Source organism: Ictalurus furcatus, chromosome 5 (genome assembly GCF_023375685.1).
Source record: "Ictalurus furcatus strain D&B chromosome 5, Billie_1.0, whole genome shotgun sequence".
NCBI classification, from domain to species: Eukaryota; Metazoa; Chordata; class Actinopteri; order Siluriformes; family Ictaluridae; genus Ictalurus; species Ictalurus furcatus.
In genome coordinates this window covers 13,314,737-13,335,012 of record NC_071259.1, presented here as the reverse complement: position 1 = coordinate 13,335,012, position 20,276 = coordinate 13,314,737, and the positions used below count along the sequence as shown (strand labels likewise).

The following is a 20,276-nucleotide window of genomic DNA, read 5'->3' as shown; positions in this document are numbered from 1 at the left end:
TCTCTCAATGTAATATGCGCATTTCTTATATCAATGACTCCCTTTCATACAGACAGCAATACACAATGACTTTATAAAAGTCTAATTTACCTTAAGGCTGTTTCTTGATGATTCCTACCAGTCAGTGGTAAGGCTGAATCGGTCTTTCGCTAAGCATAACAAAGGGCAAACCGCCTGCGTGTCAACACGGACTTTCAGGGTGAAACTTTTCCACGAACGTCCTCCGGTTTGCTTGTTGTCCAGAAAAGCTGAAAAGACTCGCACAGCCCACCCAAGGATGCCAAATTGTCGTGGAAATTAGACAACACTCGTAGACTCGTCCTCTGATGGTAAAAAGGTTTATTACAGAAAGATGGTTAATACAGGATAGAATAAAGCAGGATAGAATAATGAGAGCGCTCTGAAGCCCTTGTACTAAACCACTACTATATATATGAAATGCAGAGCATGACATAATTCTGTGTACCGATAAGAAGCAGTTTGAGGCAGTTCAAACAGGCTTTGTTTTAGGATCTTGGAAGATGTGCAGACAAACCTTGAACAGAAGAATATGTTTGTGTCTCTATAAGCAGATAAACATTCTATACTGATCTCAGTGACATGACATGGCCTTCTTAGGCGTTATCCTCAGATGAACATGAACAAGAACAAACTTATTACAAAGTAAAAATGAGTAATTTCCCTCACACTTTACATAAATTCTAATGCATTAGCAGCGCAGTATCTGGAAGTTGTGCCTTGCCACAACACATCAGCACGCAGTGTTGCAGAGGCACTCTTCAAAATGATCTTCCCGAGTTGGAATCCCAAAAGAGATTGTGACTGATCAAGGCACCAGGTTTATGTCACTGTGACTACTCTAGGCTGCGGCGGGCAGAACACAGATACACAGGAGGCAGGAGTGGGGAAGAAAGTGCTCTTTTATTTTAGGAAATGGGAGAACGTGGAAGGTGAGGGAGTGAGGAATTGAGATGCAGTCGGTGGTCATCACGGTCTTCCCGGCATGGGGAGAGGCAAGCAAGCTGGAGCAGTGTTTATATATTTATATATATATATATATATATATATATATATATATATATATATATATACACACACACAAACACAGTACTGTGCAAAAGTTTTTGGCACCCTATTTTTTTAGTGCAAACTTTGTTGTAGATTTTTTATTTTCTGACTTCTACATTATCATTATCATTAACATTTTTCTTGCACAAAATGAAATGTTACAGAAAAATGTTTGCATGTCATTAAAGAAAGCAGAATATTACCTAAGAGACCACTTTTCAGACATAAAACACAATGAAAGCTGGTGGGTTTTGCTGTCAAAGTCTCCAGAAGAATTGTGGCTGGTTCTGCAAAATGCTCAATAAAACTTATCAGCTAATTTCCTTATAAAACTGCACAAATTGTACCGGAGACTACTATTTATTTATTTATTTATTTATTTATTTATTTAGTCACACCAAATATTGACTTTGTTTAATTTACTATTGTTTCCTGCTCAGGGCGCATGGTGGCTTAGGTGGTTAGCACGTTCGCCTCACACCGCCAGGGTCGAGGTTCGATTCCCCCGGCTCTGTGTGTGCGGAGTTTGCATGTTCTCCCCGTGCTGCGGGGGTTTCCTCCAGGTACTCCGGTTTCCTCCCCAAGTCTAAAGACATGCATGGTAGGCTGATTGGCGTGTCTAAAGTGTCCGTAGTGTATGAATGTGTGTGATTGTGTGCCCTGCGATGGACTGGCACCCTGTCCAGGGTGTACCCCGCCTTGTGCCCGATGCTCCCTGGGATAGGCTCCAGGTTCCCCCGCGACCACGAAAAGGAGTAAGCGGTTGAAGATGGATGGATGGATGTTTCCTGGTCTTTACAGTAGGAAAAGAGGAAAGCTCAGAACTTCAGCCAGGAGACCAGGTACTGGTCCTTTTACCAGGCCCAGGCTGTTTTATCTATGCAAAATTTTTTGGCCATTACATATTAGATAGGAAACCAAGTGACTGATTATGTTATTCAAACTCTGATGCTATTGTTAGCAGGATTTCCATTCCTTATTTGGTGATTTTCCCTCTCAAACCAATGTTCTACAGCATGATATACAGGTAACCGTAAATAAGGCTCTTAAACAGCAAGCAGTTGACTATTTGTTTAGCAAATATGGTTTAGCAAATCTGATTCCACATGTACTGACTGTTCTGTACTGACTACTGTCAGGTGAATGCGGTTCCAGTTTCTGATTCTTTCCCTTTGCCAATAATAGCTCCTTAAGGTCTATTGGTAGGTTCCACTAACTCCCTGTGCTTCAAAAATTTCAGCATTTGTTACACCAGAAATCCTGCAATAGATAGTAATCCTATTTGACTTGAAAAATGCTCCAGCTACTTTTAAGAGATTGATCAGCATAGTTTTGGCTGATAATTGAAGTGCATGACTTGGTGGTTTATTCTTTGGACCAGCCCAGCCATCTGGATTCCTTGTCCTTGTCTTTGAGAGGCTTTGAGAAAAAAAATCCTAGCAAACCATAAACCTAGCAAAATATGAATTTGCTGAAGCTACAATAACATATCTTAGTAAACAAGTAGGGCAAGGGCAGGTATGTCCTGTGGAAGAAAAGGTCCTGGACATTAAAAATTTCCCAATTCCTTCTACTGGGTGAAAGCTGAAATGATTCCTTGGTATGGACAGTATCATATTTTTTATTAAGTTGTAAAGTAAATGATTTCTTACATTTGGATTATTAAAATAAATATGTGACTAAAATCTGTCTCTAAGTCTTGTCTTTAGTGGCAACATATGTGGAATTTTTGCAAATTTATGTGCCATTATTAATAAAATGGATACTTCAAAACATGTATCAAACAATAAACAACAGCAACAATTATAATCTTTGACAAAAGTACTTATGTTAATGTATTTTATAATGTTTAATTATATATATTCACAAAATATGTCAGACGTCAGTGATACCAGCAGTTGGCCACATCCAGAAAAAATTAATGGATGTCTATGGCCCTCTGCTGGAAATATATGATCATAACATTTTTTTTCTAAAGCTGTAATTCCTGCAGGTTTTTCTGTAACCAACAGATGGCAGTATTCTGTCCGTAACACCCAGATCTATATCTAGAAATAAAACAAATTGAATGTATGGCATCAATAAAGTGATTTTTTTTTTCATAAAAATTTAATATTTCATAAGCAAATTAATAGTGTAGTTGAGTAATTTTGCATTAAATAAGTAAAAAAAAAAACACACATTTCCCAAAAACACAGCATAAACTTATAGTTGAGAAGTGAAAAAAAGATATATCATTTGTATAATTAATAATTTATATTTTTATACAATCGCTCTTTAAATGTGTGGGGTCATACCAACCCCCAATACCATGAGTGTGATTTGAATTAAGGGGAATAGAAGGTTAATGCAGTTTGTTAGAGCCATATAAGGATTTAGTGAAGTTTTAATATTTAAGATTTGTAATTAATCTAAGTTACTATTATTTATTGATTAGATGGTATTCTGTGTTTGATTTGCTAGGAAAAGTGTTTAACGCAACATCGCATGTCTAATTTGATTAACCATTTTTGAATAATGGACTGAAGTGAAAAAAGAAGGTTGGCCCTAGACAGTCTTTTGACCATATTCACCATAATCATTGTGTTTGTTGGAATTATGTTTCAGTTTGAAAACTTGCTGTACATAGTTCTATGCTTGATGTCTGAATTATTTTACTTTGTGACAAACGGAAAGTAAAGACCTTATATATACAAGTTCACAGTGTCATACGTCCACTGTGAGCAACCACCCTAAGGAAATGGCAGAGTTAGCAATAGGTTAAACCACTGTTACACAGTTTTTGCAAGAATGTTTGGCAGTGGTGGCTACACTTACATCCCTATCTAGTACTTCCATGTCATTTTGTGGAGTCTTGCCAGCATGCAATTGAAAGTGTCAAGGCTTTGATTTTTAATGCTACTGTACTTGCAGCCCCAAACTTTTCGAAACCTTTTAAGCTAGAGGACGATGCTAGTGTCCTTGGTACAGGGGCTGTACTGATCCAAGAGGACAACACAGGAATAGATCATCCAGTATGTTATGTGTCCTGCAAGTTTAATAAACATTAGGTAAAGTACTTGATATGTTCCACGTAGGCATGCTCTCTGTTCTCCATGATAGCCTGTACAGGAGAAAGGATGTACATATATGGTCATTTTCCTCTCCTTCAGGTGCTGTGCGTATGAGTGCTTTTATTACCGCCCACCTTCCCAAGTGCTACATCTTCTTATCTGAGTACACAGAAGTCCCTGTCCCTGTTCTGACACAATAAGCCCTCTGCTCCTGGTTAAGTCAAGCAATCTAACTGTCATACCTGTGGGATAATCTAGTGAAACTACATAACAATGTCTTATTTGGTTTGAACCCTGAATACTGTTTCTGCCCATGGGGGGCATTGAGGGGATGAGAATAAATGCTATTGAGTGTGTTGACAGCAGTTTGTGTGCTGTTTACCCCCGCAACAAAACGAGAGAACACGACATGGTGTCAGAAATGGAATACTCTAATAAGCTTGTGGAAGAAGTTTGTTTCGGGGCAGGTGAAGCTTTTGAGTTGCGAAGTCGCAAAGTCTTGGAACAAGTGGCAGGAGGACAACACGCTCCAGGTGATGCCGGGGAGAGAGAGCCGCCCGTGTTGGGCCCGTGTGCTATGCTCAGCATCCGGCCGCCTGAGCCACTTAACTTATCTAAACCTCATGAATGGGAAAGATGGATCCAATGGTTCGAACATTTCTGTCAGGCCAGTAATCTCCATACTTCCACGCATGCCAATCAAATAAACACACTCATGTACTGTATAGGCGATATGAAGCAGATGACATTTTGAAGGGGCTAAATTTGGTGAATGAAAACATGGAATGATACGACGCAGTGAAGGAGGGTCACTACAAAAGAGCAGGTTTCAACATGAGAAAACAAGGGGAAAACGAACCAGTCGACTCCTTTGTGACTGCATGTACTCCTTGGCTAAGCACTGCAAATATGGGCCATTGCACGACAAACTCATCAGGGATAGGTTACTCATTGGTTTGAATGACATATGTCTGTCAGAGCGAATGCAGTTATATAAAGATCTCATCTTGGAAAAAGCCATTGATATGGCAAGACAGACTGAAGCAGTGAATCAGCAGCAGAGTAACCTGCATAGCGAATGTGTTAAAACATCTGGCTCTGTAGATAGAGTCATAAGCGAAAGCAAGTCACCTCAAAGAAGGCAGAGAGTCAAAACTGGTCATGGAGCAAAAAAAAAAAATTAAACAGTCACAGTCAAGATACCACAAGTATGGCAAAAAAACCCATCTCATCTGAAACAGCACTGCCCTGCAATTACGGTACTGTGTCATGCCTGTGGGAAAAGAGATCATTACCAAAAAGTGTGTCCTTCATCCAGAAAGGCAAATGAGATTCCAGAACAGGACCCTGGCCTATTTTTAGGCACTGTGATTGCTGAGGGGGACCCGTGGCTGATTGATATTAAAATAAAAGACTGTGAAGTACAGTTCAAAATCAACACAAGTGCCGATGTCACTGTTATACCAGACCATGTATTCCATGAGATATTCAAAGGTGGCAACAAACCAAAACTCCAGAGAGTGACTAAGCCTTTACTCGGGCCCGGATGCTCACTACTTAATGACTGAGCCCAGGAGCAGTTCCATTTTCCCTCGAAACTCCACGGCGCATTCCTCTTCCACTCATGCCAAAAGTTAAAAATGAACTACAATGCATGGAGCGGATGGGGGTCATAAGCAGGGTGGAAGATCCCACAGAGTGGTGTGCAGCACCATTGTGGTGCCTGAAATGTCCGGCGATCCACACATTTGCATTGACTTAACAAAGCACAATGAATCTGTGCAAAGAGAGAAATTCATTCTTCCCTCGGTTGAACAGACCCTTGGATTATTGGCGGGAGCAAACTAGATGCAAACATGAGATTTTGGCAAATTCCTCTAGCTGAACAGTCTGCCAAGCTGACCACCTTTATCACACCATTTGGGCGGTACTTTTTCAATCGTTTGTCCTTCAGTGTTACATCGGCACCTGAGCACTTCCAAAATTGTATGGTACCTGACGTCACTGAGGGCCTGTATGGTGTGGTCTGTCACATAGACGATGTGCTCGTGTGGGGGCGTTCTCAAGAGGAGCATGATGTGCACCTTCACGCAGTGCTCCACAAGATGGAAAATGCTGGGGTCACCCTCAACCTAGACAAATGTGTCTTGTTTTAGCATGTAGTTAAGTTTCTCTGCCACATTATCTCAGACACAGGGGTGCAAGCCAAGACCCAGCCAAGACAGCAGCGGTCCAGGAGATGCCAAAGCCAACAAATGTTAATGAGCTTGGGAGTTTTCTTTGCATGAGCAACCAGCATGGGCAACGCAGAATTCATTCTGCGTTGCCGGTTTATCTTTTTCTGGATGAAAAAGATAAACCCGTCAGAGATCTTCTGTCCAAGAAAAACTGATGGTTTTGGGGGAAGAACAAGTCAGAGCTGTTAAGAACTTGAAGGAAGACTTGTCATCCGCACCAATGCTGGCCTTGTACGATGCAAACAAGCCACTCAAAGTATCTGCGGACTTGGACATCGTATGGACTGGGAGCAGTCCTGCTGCAAAAAGAGGGTGATGATTGGAGACCTGTTGCCTACGTGTCATGGTCTCTTACTCTTTCTGAACAAAGATATGCACAGTTAGAAAAGGAGGCCCTGGGGCTGACCTGGGCAGGTGAGAAATTTTGTGACTTTTTGATTGGCCAACATTTTGAGATGGAAACTGATCACAAACCATTGTTGAGTCTCCTAAGTGGTCAGGAACTGGATGCCCTACCTCCCGTTTCCGGATGAGATTGATGCGCGACTCATACAAGATTTTTTATGCTCCAGGGAAGAGCTTATGGACTGCAGACACTCTGTCGCATGCTCCACCACCTGCTGTCAAAGAAAACATGAATCACAAGCTCATGGAAAGCACTAACATTTACGTGGACAGCATTGTGTAGCATCTCCCAGCAAGCCACTCATTCCTGGACAACCTGAGGGAGCACCTCAAATCAGACAGTATTTGCTCAAATGCCATGAAAATGTGCTAGGACGGGTGGCCTGGGTCCAGTTGTTGTGCAGGGACTGAGAAGCTTTACTGGTCTGAGTGAGCTTACCTATCTGTTCATGGCGGTCTTCTTCTAAAAGGTACAAGACTCATTATTCCCTCTGCATTGCGGAATGACGTCGTTGCCAAGTTGCACAAAGGGCATCAAGGAGTATTTAAATGCAGATAATGTACACAGCAAAGTGTGTGGTGGTTGGGACTTAGCCAGCAGTTGAACAAACTGGTCCTGAAATGCCATGCTTGCATTAAAGAACGCACCAATCACACTGAACCACTGATCCCATCAGATCTTCCTGAGAGGCCCTGGCAAAAGCTAGGGACAGATCTGTTTGTCCTGAAAGGAAAAACATACCTTTTAGTTGTAGATTATTATTCACGGTATGTTGAGGTGGCAAACCTTTCACTCACCAGCTCTGCAGATGGCACTACACACCTAAAATCTATCTTTGCATGCCATGGCATCCCAGAGACATTAGTGAGTGATAATTGATCACAATTCTCATCAAGCACTTTCTTGGATTTCACAGCAGGGTTCAAACATGTTACTAGTAGCCCAAAGCATCCACACAGCAATGGAGAAGCCGAGCGGGCCGTACAGACTGTAAAAAACCTACTCAAATAAGCGAAGGTTAACTTGTCTTACTGTCATACAGGTCAACTCCACTTCACAATGGGTACAGCCCAGCCCAGCTGCTCATGGGATGCCATCTTCATACTACGGTGTCAACCATCCCAAGACTAATGGACCCTATGTTACCTGATAGCACCACAATAAGTGTTCAAGAGAGAGAGAAAAGAAGTGCAGACATGAGATATTTCAACAAACGTCATTGAGTGTATGACCTGAGCAGACTCTCACCTGGCGATCAGGTGTGGATCATGGATCAAAAAGTTGTGGGGAAGAGAATGAATGCTAGGCCAGTGAGTGTGTCAAGAGGAATTTGTGTGCTGTTTACTCCTGCAATAAAACTAGAGAATACGACAATACCCTCACCCTCTTCCTTTCTCTTTTTCTGTATATATACTCTGTTTATATCAGCATTAAACTAAGAAGCTTTCACTGAACTCTGTGTCTGTGTGACTTCTTCCTGAGTTCAGTACTGAGATGGTAAACACCATCGTGGGTCCAAAAATTTAATTCTGAGGCCAGTATCAGCGAAATCTTAACAGTACTCCATGATTGAGAAGAAGGCTCTAGCCCTGTTATTAGACTTGCAGAAATTAAAAGTTTTTGTTGTTTCTAGCCTACTACCAGTTGTAGTATACACTGATCATAACCATCTTGTGTTTTTATCTCGCATGTATAACCAGAACCAGAGACTTATGAGATGGTCCCTCATTGTGCAAAAGTATATAAAAATGTGGTGGCTGACACACTTTGGTGGGCTGGGTAGTTTAGGTGTACCTAGGTATTTGCAAACATTTGCTTTTTTGGGGTGAGCGTTTTATGTGCATGGGCATTAGTGTGCACACATCTGTGTTTGTCTGCTTGCTGCCTTATTTTGCTTGCTCTCTTTCCCTTCCTCTGCAGCTCTTTGCCCAATTGGTGGATCATTATCGCTGGGTCAATCAATCATTTGGATGCGCCCAAATGATAGGGAGGAGCCCTATCTTTAAAGCAAGCATGGTGGCAATGGCAAGCCAGCCCTTTGGCTCTCTCTCTCTCTCTCTCTCTCTCTCTCTCTCTCACACACAGACACACACACACACACACACACAAACAAGCTGTTTAATGCTTTATTGCTATGCTTTCGTTTTCTCAGTGCATTTGTGCACTTCTGTGCTAAGTGTCTGGGCTTTGGTTTGTGCTAACTGGAAGATGAACAGGTCAGCAGGTGCGCGCACATACACACACCCTGACATAGGAATTTCTCTGTCTAGACACACTAGGTAACTGGGTGGGTACCTCCCCTTGTATTTTGTAGAGGCTTGAGATAGAGTAGTAGTTACTGTTATCTTGGCAGTTTGGTAAGAGGGTGAATACAGAGTAGGGTGTAGAAGCATATCTTATGTACTTTCCTTTGGTGCCATCTAGTTCTCTCCCTATGGGACCACCTGCTACATAAGTTATCCTTCAACTTTCCATGTGTTAAAGCTGTCTTAGAAGGTTTCTTCTATGTATGACTTGTCTGTATTGTAAATGCTGTAAGTTTATCCCAGTTCCAATGTCTCTTTGTTCTCCACCGACCCAACTTTTCATCATCTATATCCATCTCATGTTACTAGCCCTGTACTATTCCCCTAGGCTAGGGCCCAAACTTAACACATGAAAAGAAACACACACACCGTAACACACGCAAAGAAAATTCTTTTTGCAACTAATTCCTTGGTTTTCTCAAACAAAAAGCTCCAAAAACCATTTAGCTCTGCCCATGCTAATTTATGATAATTAGCATAATATTAAAATGTACTTTTGCAAACTAGTCTTAGGATTTTTGTTTATCTTCCCAAATTTGGTGCTATATTTTTCAGCAGATTGTGAATAATTATCAGAAACATATTGTTTGTAAACAATATGACACTTCTAAACAATATGACCACTACTTGCCAATCAATTCTATTGAACAGCTGTTACTCATGATTACTTCAGTGGATTTGCATCAAATTTGAAAGGCTTATACAAGACAATATTCTGAGATCATAAGCAAAGTTTGGGGCATGGTCATTCACAGGGATGGTGACAAAACTGTTTCTCAGGATCCATATGTTCCATTGAGCTGAAATTCAGTATCTATTTGCTCATCTGTAAGTGTAAAATGCCTTTTGGACCATTTGTCCACACCCACCTTCAGGGCAATGTTATGAGGAAGTGTGAAAAGTTTGCTGTTTAGATGTTTCTCAGGAACTAAAAGTCTTATTATCTTTTTTCTCCCCTCTGGGCAGATCAGACCACAACTTGATCTACCTTGTACCTGTGTACAAGCCTGTAGTCAAACAGCAGCCTGTCACCACCAAGTCCGTAAAGGTGTGGTACATGATGAGTGTATGTTAACTTCCGACCTTAATATTGACATGCCAACATGTACTGTGACATACTGAAGCAGAGCATGATAAGTATGCAGTATTCCAGCATGATAAAGACCCCAAACACACCTCCAAGATGACCACTGCCTTGCTAAAGAAGCTGAGGGTGAAGGTGATGGACTGGCCAAGCATGTCTCCTGACCTAAACCCTATTGAGCATCTGTGGGGCATCCTCAAACGGAAGGTGGAGGAGCACAAGGTCTCTAATAACCACCAGCTCTGTGATGTTGTAATGGAGTAGTGGAAGAGGACTCCAGTGGCAACCTGTGACGATCTGGTGAACTCTATGCCCAAGAGGGTTAAGGCAGTGTTTGAAAATAATAGTGGACACACAAAATATTGACACTTTGGGCCCAATTTGGACATTTTCACTTAGGGGTGTACTTACTTTCGTTGCCAGCGGTTTAGACATTAATGGCTGTGTGTTGAGTTATTTTGAGGGGACAGCAAATTTACACTGTTACACAAGCTGTACACTCACTACTTTACATTGTAGCAAAGTGTCATTTCTTCAGTGTTGTCACATGAAAAGTTATAATCAAATATTTACAAAAATGTGAGGGGTGTATACACATATATATACACACACACACACACACACACACATATATATATATATATATATATACATCTGAACCTTATCTGGGCTTTCAATGGAGGTGGATGCTACGGAGATCACCGGGACTTGAAGACAGTGAGAAATGCAGTGAGGTGACCAACGCGTGATTTCCCTTTGGTTCCATGAAATTTGGGGATTGTGATGTTCGAGCCAAGGGAGACTGAGAACCACTGGGTGTCGAGCCGTCACTATGACATGGAACGTGATCTTCTCCTGATGAAGGGCGCTGGTTCGGAGGTTAACAGGTTCGGTGCAGTGGGTGATTATGCCCTCTCCTATGGGGGCCCCATCAATGGCTTGGACTCGGCGGGGGGTGCAGAGAGGACGAACGGGGATATTATATTGGTGTACGGTCTCTTGACTAATGAAATTCCCCGCCGCTCCCGAGTCGATCAGTGCTTCTAAAACACAAGAAACCCGTGAGTAACCCACTATAACAGGCAATACGAAGGCAGACTGAACAGAGTGCTGGGTAATGGGTTCGGAACTCACCCCTGCCTGAAGTGGTCTGGCAGTTTTGGCTTCCCCTCGGGTAGAGCCCTGTTTGAGAGGGCATTGTGGCACGAAGTGGCCCCTCTCACCACAGTAGAAACAACGGTGTTCACGGCGCCGTCGTTCTCGTTCCTGCGTGCTCACCCGAGTCTGTCCCAGCTGCATGGGTTCACTAGAGTGCTCAGGTGTCAGTGCTTCCGCCTCACCGCGTCCGGGGCGGCGGCTACGTAGTAGACGATCCAGGCGGATAGCTACGCTGATGAGTGAGTCGAGGGTCAAAAGGTCATCGCGGCACGCCAGCTCCGTTAAGATGTCAGCATTTAATCCCCGGCGAAACATGGCTTTTAGAGCGGGTTGATTCCATCCGCTCCGGGCGGCAACAGTGCGAAATTCGAGGGCGTAATCCGCCACACTCCGTGATCCCTGCGCCATGGACAATAAGTCCTCCCCAGTCTCCCGGCCGTCTGGAGAGTGATCGAATACCGTGCGGAAGCGTGATGTCAGCTGCTCAAACGTGCTGATACGGTTCCCTTCCTGTTCCCATTCCGCGGTAGCCCAGAGGAGAGCTTTCCCGGTTAAAAGTTCCATGAAGTGGATGATCTTCTGACTCTCCGTCATGTCTGGGTACGTGGAAAAAAACAGGGAGCACTGGAGTAAAAAACCCCGGCAGCGTGCGGGATCTCCATCATACTTCTCCGGCGCTGGAGTGGGAGGGAAGCGTGGGGTCGGCACCGTAGCAGGCTGCGCGGCTTGATTTAACCGAGCTACCTGCTCAGTTAGGTAGGCGAGACGTTGATCATGTTCGCTAAGCATCCGGCCATGTCCCTCGATGGCGTTCGGCCAGCGATTTCCCGCTGCCTCCATTAATAGGCGAAGTATTCTGTCACCAACCTTGAGACGGTACGGAAGCAGGAGCGGGAGGCGGGTGAACAGAGTAGGATCGGGAAGTTCCGGAAGCGTAGTCATAGAATCAGCAAGGGTCAAGCGATCGGGCGAACAATACAAATGGGGATATCCAGAAAGCGTAGTCGAGACAAGAAGCGAGGGTCGAGGATTATAAGCAACAACGAACTAGATAAGCTTGGTAACGCAGCAAACTAAGCTACTGAGCGTATACTTCGCGTAGATTCTGGGTGGATGTCTTCACTAAGTACTAGTGTGTGTGTGTGTGTGATTGGTGCCAGGTGTGTCTGATCAGAACTCTGGGGATGGTGAGCGCATGCGTGCCTGAGAAGTGAGTATTGCATCTTGGGAATTTGAGTTCTGATCGGACCGAGCTGTGACAAGGGTCAGGAACCCAACAAATGTTTGAAGTATATTTCCATTGATATTTTACATTTTTCAATTGGAACAGGAACAGAAAATTGTTCAACCATGACTACCTGTATAAATATGAGGTAACAAGGGCTAAATTCCCTTAGTCATTCATACCAATGGGTACGATCAAGGAATGTAACTGTGCTGCATGGCAAAAGGTTGTTGAGATTCACAAAATCAAACGTGGCTATAAGAAAAGCACAACATTGGAAATGCCCATTTCCACCATCAGGGCAATAATTAAGAAGTTCCAGTTAACTGGTAATGTTATGTATCAACCTGGAATTGGACGTGTGTCTATATTGTCTCAACGCACTGTGAAGAGAATGGTTCGAATGCTTATTGTAGTGTCTCATAACAGCCTAAATTCTGATTTCTACTAGATCTCAGAAAAAAGTTACTCCACAATATTGTTAATACATGTATTTTGAATTTCAAAATGGAGTAAGGTTGGTTCTTGAACAGTTGGTGCCCTAGGTAAGCTTCACCTGCAAACATTTTTTCTTTTCCTATTCTGTCAACATATCTCAGGGGATACGTACACATCAAAATTGGCTCAATAACATTATGATCAACAGGTCAACTATTTTAATCAGAATTTCCATAATTAATGAGTTTATATTATTGTTTCACTAAAAAGGAATATGACTAATGTATACTTACCACATGCTCAGCATCTCCTGAATCTTGGGAAGCCATGATGTTTTCTGGTCAGGCTGAGTAAACAATCTCAGGTAACTTGAACCAAGTCATGTGACCCACATACTCAAAACCAAACAAACTTTGATAAATGTTTACTGCATTGGGTGAAAACATTTTACTCATCCCCCCTACAGGATATCAAAAAGAACATATCTCTGTGTTTATTTGTGCATATCTTTCTATTTCTTTATTAAATCCGTGAATTCAATTTAAGTTCATTGCAATTTACTTTGGCAACTCCTTCATTTTTAAAAATGCAAGGGAAATACACAGCTATTGTTACTCTTGAGGCTCTTACGATTGAGGATTAACACTTAGTTGCAATTCATTTGGCTTTGGGCTTTCTTACATATTTGTATGAAAGCTTTTCATTGTTTATTTTATATTCTCCTTTGGGTTATCCTGGAGGAAATGTTAAGTTTTCCTGTGCCTCTTAGTCTTATTAATCAGTCCCATCCTAGCACAAATGTGTTTGTTTGTTTGTTTGGATATGCCAAGTGTTTCTCTTTTAAGCATTCATATACTGAATGTTTTGTGTAATTGAAAATAACAGAAAATGTAACAGCTTAGACTTTAAATAGCAGTATAAACTGTGTGGAATTAAAATGTCCCAAATCAAATCGCACACACAACACACAAAACCGTTACCATAAGCCCTTAGCCTATGTAGCTGTGGTAACATTTCTCTCTGTTGTATATTGTCGTAGGGTGTATACTGTAGGAGTATATTATAGGAGGGTTGGCTGGACTGTTGCATACTTTAATAAAAAATTTAAAAACCTGCAAAATATGTTTGTCATTGTTTTAATTCACATTCTTCATTAAGTAAAACATTAAAAAATGAAATGGATCATTTTGACTTTTTAAATACCATAATAGGGCAATGTACCTGGGAGATACAACTAATAAAAAAACAAAATGTACAATATATCTAAAAATGTGTTACTTGCGTCCAACATGATTTTTGACTTTTCAGTTTTCACTTCTGCCTGTTTAAGGTTTTAAAAAAAATTAAATTGTAGCCAAATTTTAAAATAAATATTACTCATTATTTTTCAGTGTAATGCATCTGGATTATTAGTAAAATGTGTTACTTCTATATAATTTACATCTATATAATTTATTCATGATGGAATATGATTTGATATAGCTGGTATTACTTGAAATAAACTCTTTATATAATTATGCTAAAATAACTAAAAAAACAATGAGTAAGTGTTACTAAGTATACACATGTATACAAATAATATTTGTGCAACCAACTGACATAAAAAGTTTATTACATTCTGAAAGCTGTTTGTTGTGCTCATGTAACTTCCACCTTCTAAACTGAATTTAGGAAGTAGAAGACAAAGTCATTTTAAAAGAATAACACTGCAAATGTGTCCTGGGCATGTGATGAAAAGAGTAATTTCACAATGTCCTATATGACCACATACACAACCTCTGGCTCTTCCTGACCTCCTAAAATCTTGACACGAGTACAACATTGAAAGCTTCTAAAAAGGCAAGGAGGCGCTATATTGTAGGAACTCAGCACAGCCTTGTGGCATGTTAGGCTATGACAGTGATGTTCCCTCCTCTTTATACAGGCATGGTTCCTCTCTTTAGCGCTCTCTCTCTCTCTCTCTCTCTCTCTCAAACACACACACACACACACACACACTCAGACAGCTTTTTTGTGTTTCTTTTCACTCACATGCACTGTAGCTGTTACATAGAGAGCAGTGAAAAAAATAAAGGACAATCAACATAAGGTAAGGTGTTGTGCCACAATGAACTATTACAGTTTTAATGCACCTTGATATAGATTGTACAGATTTCTGGAACTGTAATGGAGACTGAACCCCATTATTACAAAATACAGTCCTTCCATTTATGATAATGATGGTGGAAAGCACTGTCACTCCAAAATTGTTTGAATGTGATTGGTTCATTCTGAGCACAGTCACATTCCACATCATAAACGTGTGTGCACACTTATGCAACCAGGAGGTTATTATAAGCCACCCCCCCCCCCAGCCCCCCAAATTTTTTTTTTGCACAAAAAGCTGCATTTTAACAGGGGGGTGTAGACATTTTATATCCACTATACGGTGCCATGTTTTTAAATACTATGTGGCATGAGTTAGAGGTAAGCACATTAGCCTTGTTATAAAATGTTATAACAGTATAATCATCTGTTGTAACTAATATATGATCTGCCATACACTGTTCTCTGTGGATTTACAGTTTAATTTATTCATTTATATAAATAATGTAATTTAACAAATGCATTATTTACATAGATTTATTATATTTGTTTAATTTATTTAATTCATTCGCTGGTTTAATGAACTCAAATAATCTTTACACAAAACATTGCACTGGCTCTTCATAAATTAAAAAAAACAAACAAACAAACTATTGCACAAATTAAGGTTTATTCAAATTATTACATTTCAAAGTGATGTGTTATACACTGCTAGTCAAATGTTTTTGAACATATGGAATTTATTATATTGTAAAACAGTTTCCCATTATATAGTTCATTACTATATAATCACTATTATTTCCACAGACCAAACAAAATTATCCAGAATAGCAATTAAAGGAACCTAAATCTTTGTGGAACTTATTAACTGCTCACTGTCAGATCCTAAGGGGACTCTAAATGAGTGCTTTATTAAAGGCAGGAACACTTTATTCATTCAAAAAGGGTAAACCCATTAAAGACTCATAGTTAGTATTAACTGTAAAACATAAATATGTGGTGTGCTGCAATTGACTAATTAGATATTTTGGCCTTAAATGATATCTAGATTGTTCCAATAATATATATATTTTTTATTTTTCAATTTGGTAAACATATACTATTATTACTACTACTACTACTACTACTAATTATTATTATTATTATTAATATTATTATTATTATTATTATTATTATTATTATTATCATTTCACATATCTATGCATTTTTTAGATTTCAAAATTTTAGATTTTAGAAATTTTTATTGGAGTACAGTGAAATGGAAACACAAAGGGAAATATCAGAAGAAGCTTGCTTATTCATTATTTTATGTCCACTGATGAATTAATGAATACAAAGTAAAGACTCCTTAATGTTTGGGCTTTCTTACTTATTTGTATGAAAGTTTTTCCTTGTTTATTATATATTCTCCTTTGGTTTATCCCAGAGGAAATGTTAAGTTCTCCTGTGCCTCTTAGTCTTGTTAATCAGTCCCATCCAAGCACAAATGTGTTTGTTTGTTTGTTTGGATATGCCAATTGTTTCTCTATTAAGCATTCATATAGGCTACCAAACGTTTTGTGTAATTTAAAATAACATAAAAGGTAACAGCTTATACTTTAAATAGAAGTATAAAGTGTGTGGAATTAAAATGTCCCAAATCGCACACACAACACACAAAGCTGTTACCATATGCCCTTAGCCTATGTAGCTGTGGTTCCTCTCTGATGTATATCATTGTATGATGTATATTGTAGGAGTTTCAAGTGAAACATGACAAAAATGTACAACAATACATAAAAACAGTAGACGACATTTATACGTAGGGGCCTATGTTGCAACAATGATTGTCAAACGGTAGTCTGACTACTAGGCTGATTGCTTAAGACAAAGATATAAAAAATATGTTTTAAAATGTTGGATCAAATGAAACAAGACAAACGGAAACGCGTATAGAAAGGCGACAAACGTAATCTTTATTCCAGTTAAAAAAAAAAAAGTCATGGAAACCTGAAAACCATGAAGAGTGCAGGAAAAAGCGTCAGTGGCAGCAGCGTCTATGGATCTTGAGCGCGCCCGGCTTACAGACTAGTCTGCTACCATAGCAACTGCAGAGGAGCTCTGGGCAGAACCGCCTTCTTATCCCATGCATGTCACCGTAGCAACGACCAATCAGAAGTTGTTTTCTCTCGGAGCACTAGTACCACGGCGCTCACGTGGTTTATGAAAGTGGTCTATTGGACGTTTTAGCCATCACTCAGACGACGGAAACACGAGGATTGGTTCAAAGCGTTTTCTTTCCAATGTTATAAACATGTCCTCTGTTCTCCTAGCCTGCAAGCAAGGCTTGGTAGAAGCGACCATACTTTGCTATAGTCAAGAGAAACGAGGAGCTAGAGCTATTCGTTATCAGTTTAGCAGCTACCAGTGTAAAACTTCGGGTACGTCTTTTCTATATTTTATTGCAAATGTTCTCGTCATTCATGTTGTGAGGGCATCTTGATAGCACGGGAGCGCCACGCGCAAACTGGGACTTCATTGCATTTTTTTTTAAATGTTCTTGATCATTATCATCACTGGTATGATTAGTAGCATCTCGCATTTTGTTTTGGGTTTCTGGCGAGAAGTGACAAGAACCTAAACCCCTCCCCGGAAGGCGGAGCGTGCATTTGTGTCGATTTTTTGTGTCTTATTTTTTTTGTGCTCAGCTTCAGCTCTGAGCCGTCCACACAGAGAATAGGATTGGCACGTTGTCAATCGCTCACTACCGCTGCCATCAACCAGCATTAAGCACACACAGCCCAAGCGCTTGCCTCATAAATTTTAGCAAACAACTTTTTTTGTGCATCGCTTTATTACGCGTAATTATTTTTCTGGAGTTTCCCTGTTTTCTACCCACTCGTCACAACATCAGTATCAACAACAACAAAAACAACCAACAACAACAAACAAACAAACAAAAAACCTTTTTGAATTTGTATGTTTTAATATTATTGTTTTTTATTTTACTTGGCACATTTTAGGCTAGCCTACAATTATTGGTGCCTGTACTAATAATTTATTTTAATTTTAGAAGGTATTTTGGAAAATACGTCAAAAGGCAGCATTTTGGACTATTCTTCCTAATTTTTCTATGTATAGCCTATATTTTGGATTGTAGGTTCAGTTGACTATTTAACCCATTTGCTTACCGTCAGACTAAATTATATATTTTTGTTGTTTCTCTATCTTTGTCTCTCTTTTTGCATTTGAGAGTTGTGCGGTCTGAGCAGGTTTTCAAGAAGTTAACAAGAGATTATGTGAAGTAGACTGCTAAAAAATTAAGTAATCTCCAAGGAGCTTCAAGAGAAAAGACAAAGTCAATTTGGCATGCAGGTTCGGACTGTATTCCACGATCAACCATTGTCACCCGAATCCTGAAGTTTAAATAATAACGACGAAATACCACCACTGACTTTTTACCTAACGGAACTATTCGTCGCGGGATTGTACACGGTGAAAATTTTTTATTAATTTTTTTTTTTTTTTGCGGGAACCTCTTGGACTAGCAATTCTGCTGTATTGCTGACGGCAATTCATGCCGTTTACCTTTCCGCGAAATTGTTTTGCCCTGCACATTTCAGAGACGATATTACCCCGCAAAACGCTGCTCATGCTGTAGTCAAGTTGCTTTTTTTGTGCATGTGCTCATTCCCTTCTCCAGAAGCCCATTGATTGTGCTGCGGCGACGAGCTGATGGACGAGCAAGCCCGAATCATGCAGACTCTCGGCGGTGTCACTCTGGCTGGCCACACGGTACAGGGGGGCATGGCAGTTCCGCCTCCACATGGACACGATGGCTCCGACGGGGACGGAAGGAAGCAAGACATCGGCGACATTCTCCATCAAATCATGACCATAACAGACCAAAGTCTGGACGAAGCACAGGCAAAGTTGGTGCATTTATTTAAAATTGATAATCAATTCGGTTCTAAACCACTAGGCATTATTACATTGGCTTTGCACTACAAGCTGGACTGTTGCACAAATGAATATGTTAAAAACTTTAGTTTTTTTCTTTGACATTCTAAAACACACGAAAACTCTTGCATACTGAGCTGATCTCAATTCACCCATTTATAGGCTATGTTGCACTTTGCTCTCCTAAAGGTCGGCTACACAAATGCCTTCTTTGATAATAATTCTAATATAAATAACTATTAAACAGTAACTAACTAACAAACAGTATGCACGTTTGGTCCACATGTGCAGCTTAACAATAATAGGTATTATTATTATTATTATTATTATTATTATTATTATTATTATTCCTCTTATGAATATTTATTTGTTTATTTATTTATTTATTTATTTGCTTTTCATTAAAAGTTTCTCAATGACTATCCGCTTGGTATAGCCCTATCCTTGCACTTATGGTCAACCATTCCTGTTTATGTATTAGGCTATTATTGTTAAAATCACATAGAATTCCGTTTTACGAATAGACTGTGTGTGCATAATATCCGCGGCATCTTCTGATGTCATAGATTCAGTTCAGAAGTATCGCACATAAAAAAAGTAGAAAATCATTAAAATATAAGCATTATTCATTTTTCATTCCAACTGACCATATATCAATCTTGTATCTTCTTCCACACTAAAACAGAAAGCATGGTCTGAACTGCCACAGAATGAAGCCTGCCCTCTTCAGTGTGCTCTGCGAGATCAAGGAGAAAACAGGTAAGAGTGTATGCGTGTTGAGCCAAAGAGCAACATTACACTCGTGCGTCTCGAGAAAAATTCAACTCTGAGCCACCAAACATTAACACACCGCCATCTTTACAACTCGTCTTCTCTTGGGTTTTTTTTTCTGACGTTTCTTTCGGTTGCCTATGTGTTTCAGTCACACACTGCACAACCGAGTGCGACATCGCCGATGGCTGCGCGCTAAAAGAAAGCGCTAATTTGCACCGAACTGGAGTATTTTTTTATAACCAGATGTAGCCGATCTAGGCGAAAACGTGCTTTTACCTCCGCCTGGTCCATCGCTGGCTGAATGGTCAAGCATCCGCTTTATTTACACCGCCACACTCTCATGTTACCATATTTTAACCTCAAAAGAAAAGACTGAAATCCGCTTGGCTTGAATACAACGATATGCAGTGTTGGTTCGTGTGTGCGATCAAGCGTACACATGCCCGTTGCTAGAATTTATATTTGCAGCCCGTTTGCTTAATTATAATAACCTCAGGCGGACG

At 40.3% G+C, this 20,276-nt stretch overlaps 1 protein-coding gene across 7 annotated transcripts in view; it reads left to right on the top strand.

Moving 5' to 3' along the window:
* The first annotated feature begins 17,068 nt into the window (after positions 1–17,068).
* The window catches only part of pbx3b (pre-B-cell leukemia homeobox 3b), a 196,296-nt gene continuing 193,088 nt past the window's right edge, over positions 17,069–20,276 (top strand). For 4 of the 7 annotated variants that reach the window (XM_053624786.1, XM_053624783.1, XM_053624785.1 and 1 more), the window contains exons 1-2: positions 17,445–18,971; positions 19,685–19,758. In XM_053624786.1, the coding sequence (XP_053480761.1) occupies positions 18,775–18,971; positions 19,685–19,758 (271 nt within the window). In that variant the 5' untranslated portion in view covers positions 17,445–18,774. Of the gene's footprint in view, positions 18,972–19,684; positions 19,759–20,276 lie in introns of all 7 variants that reach the window. The other 3 variants (XM_053624780.1, XM_053624781.1, XM_053624782.1) reach the window with 3 other exon arrangements.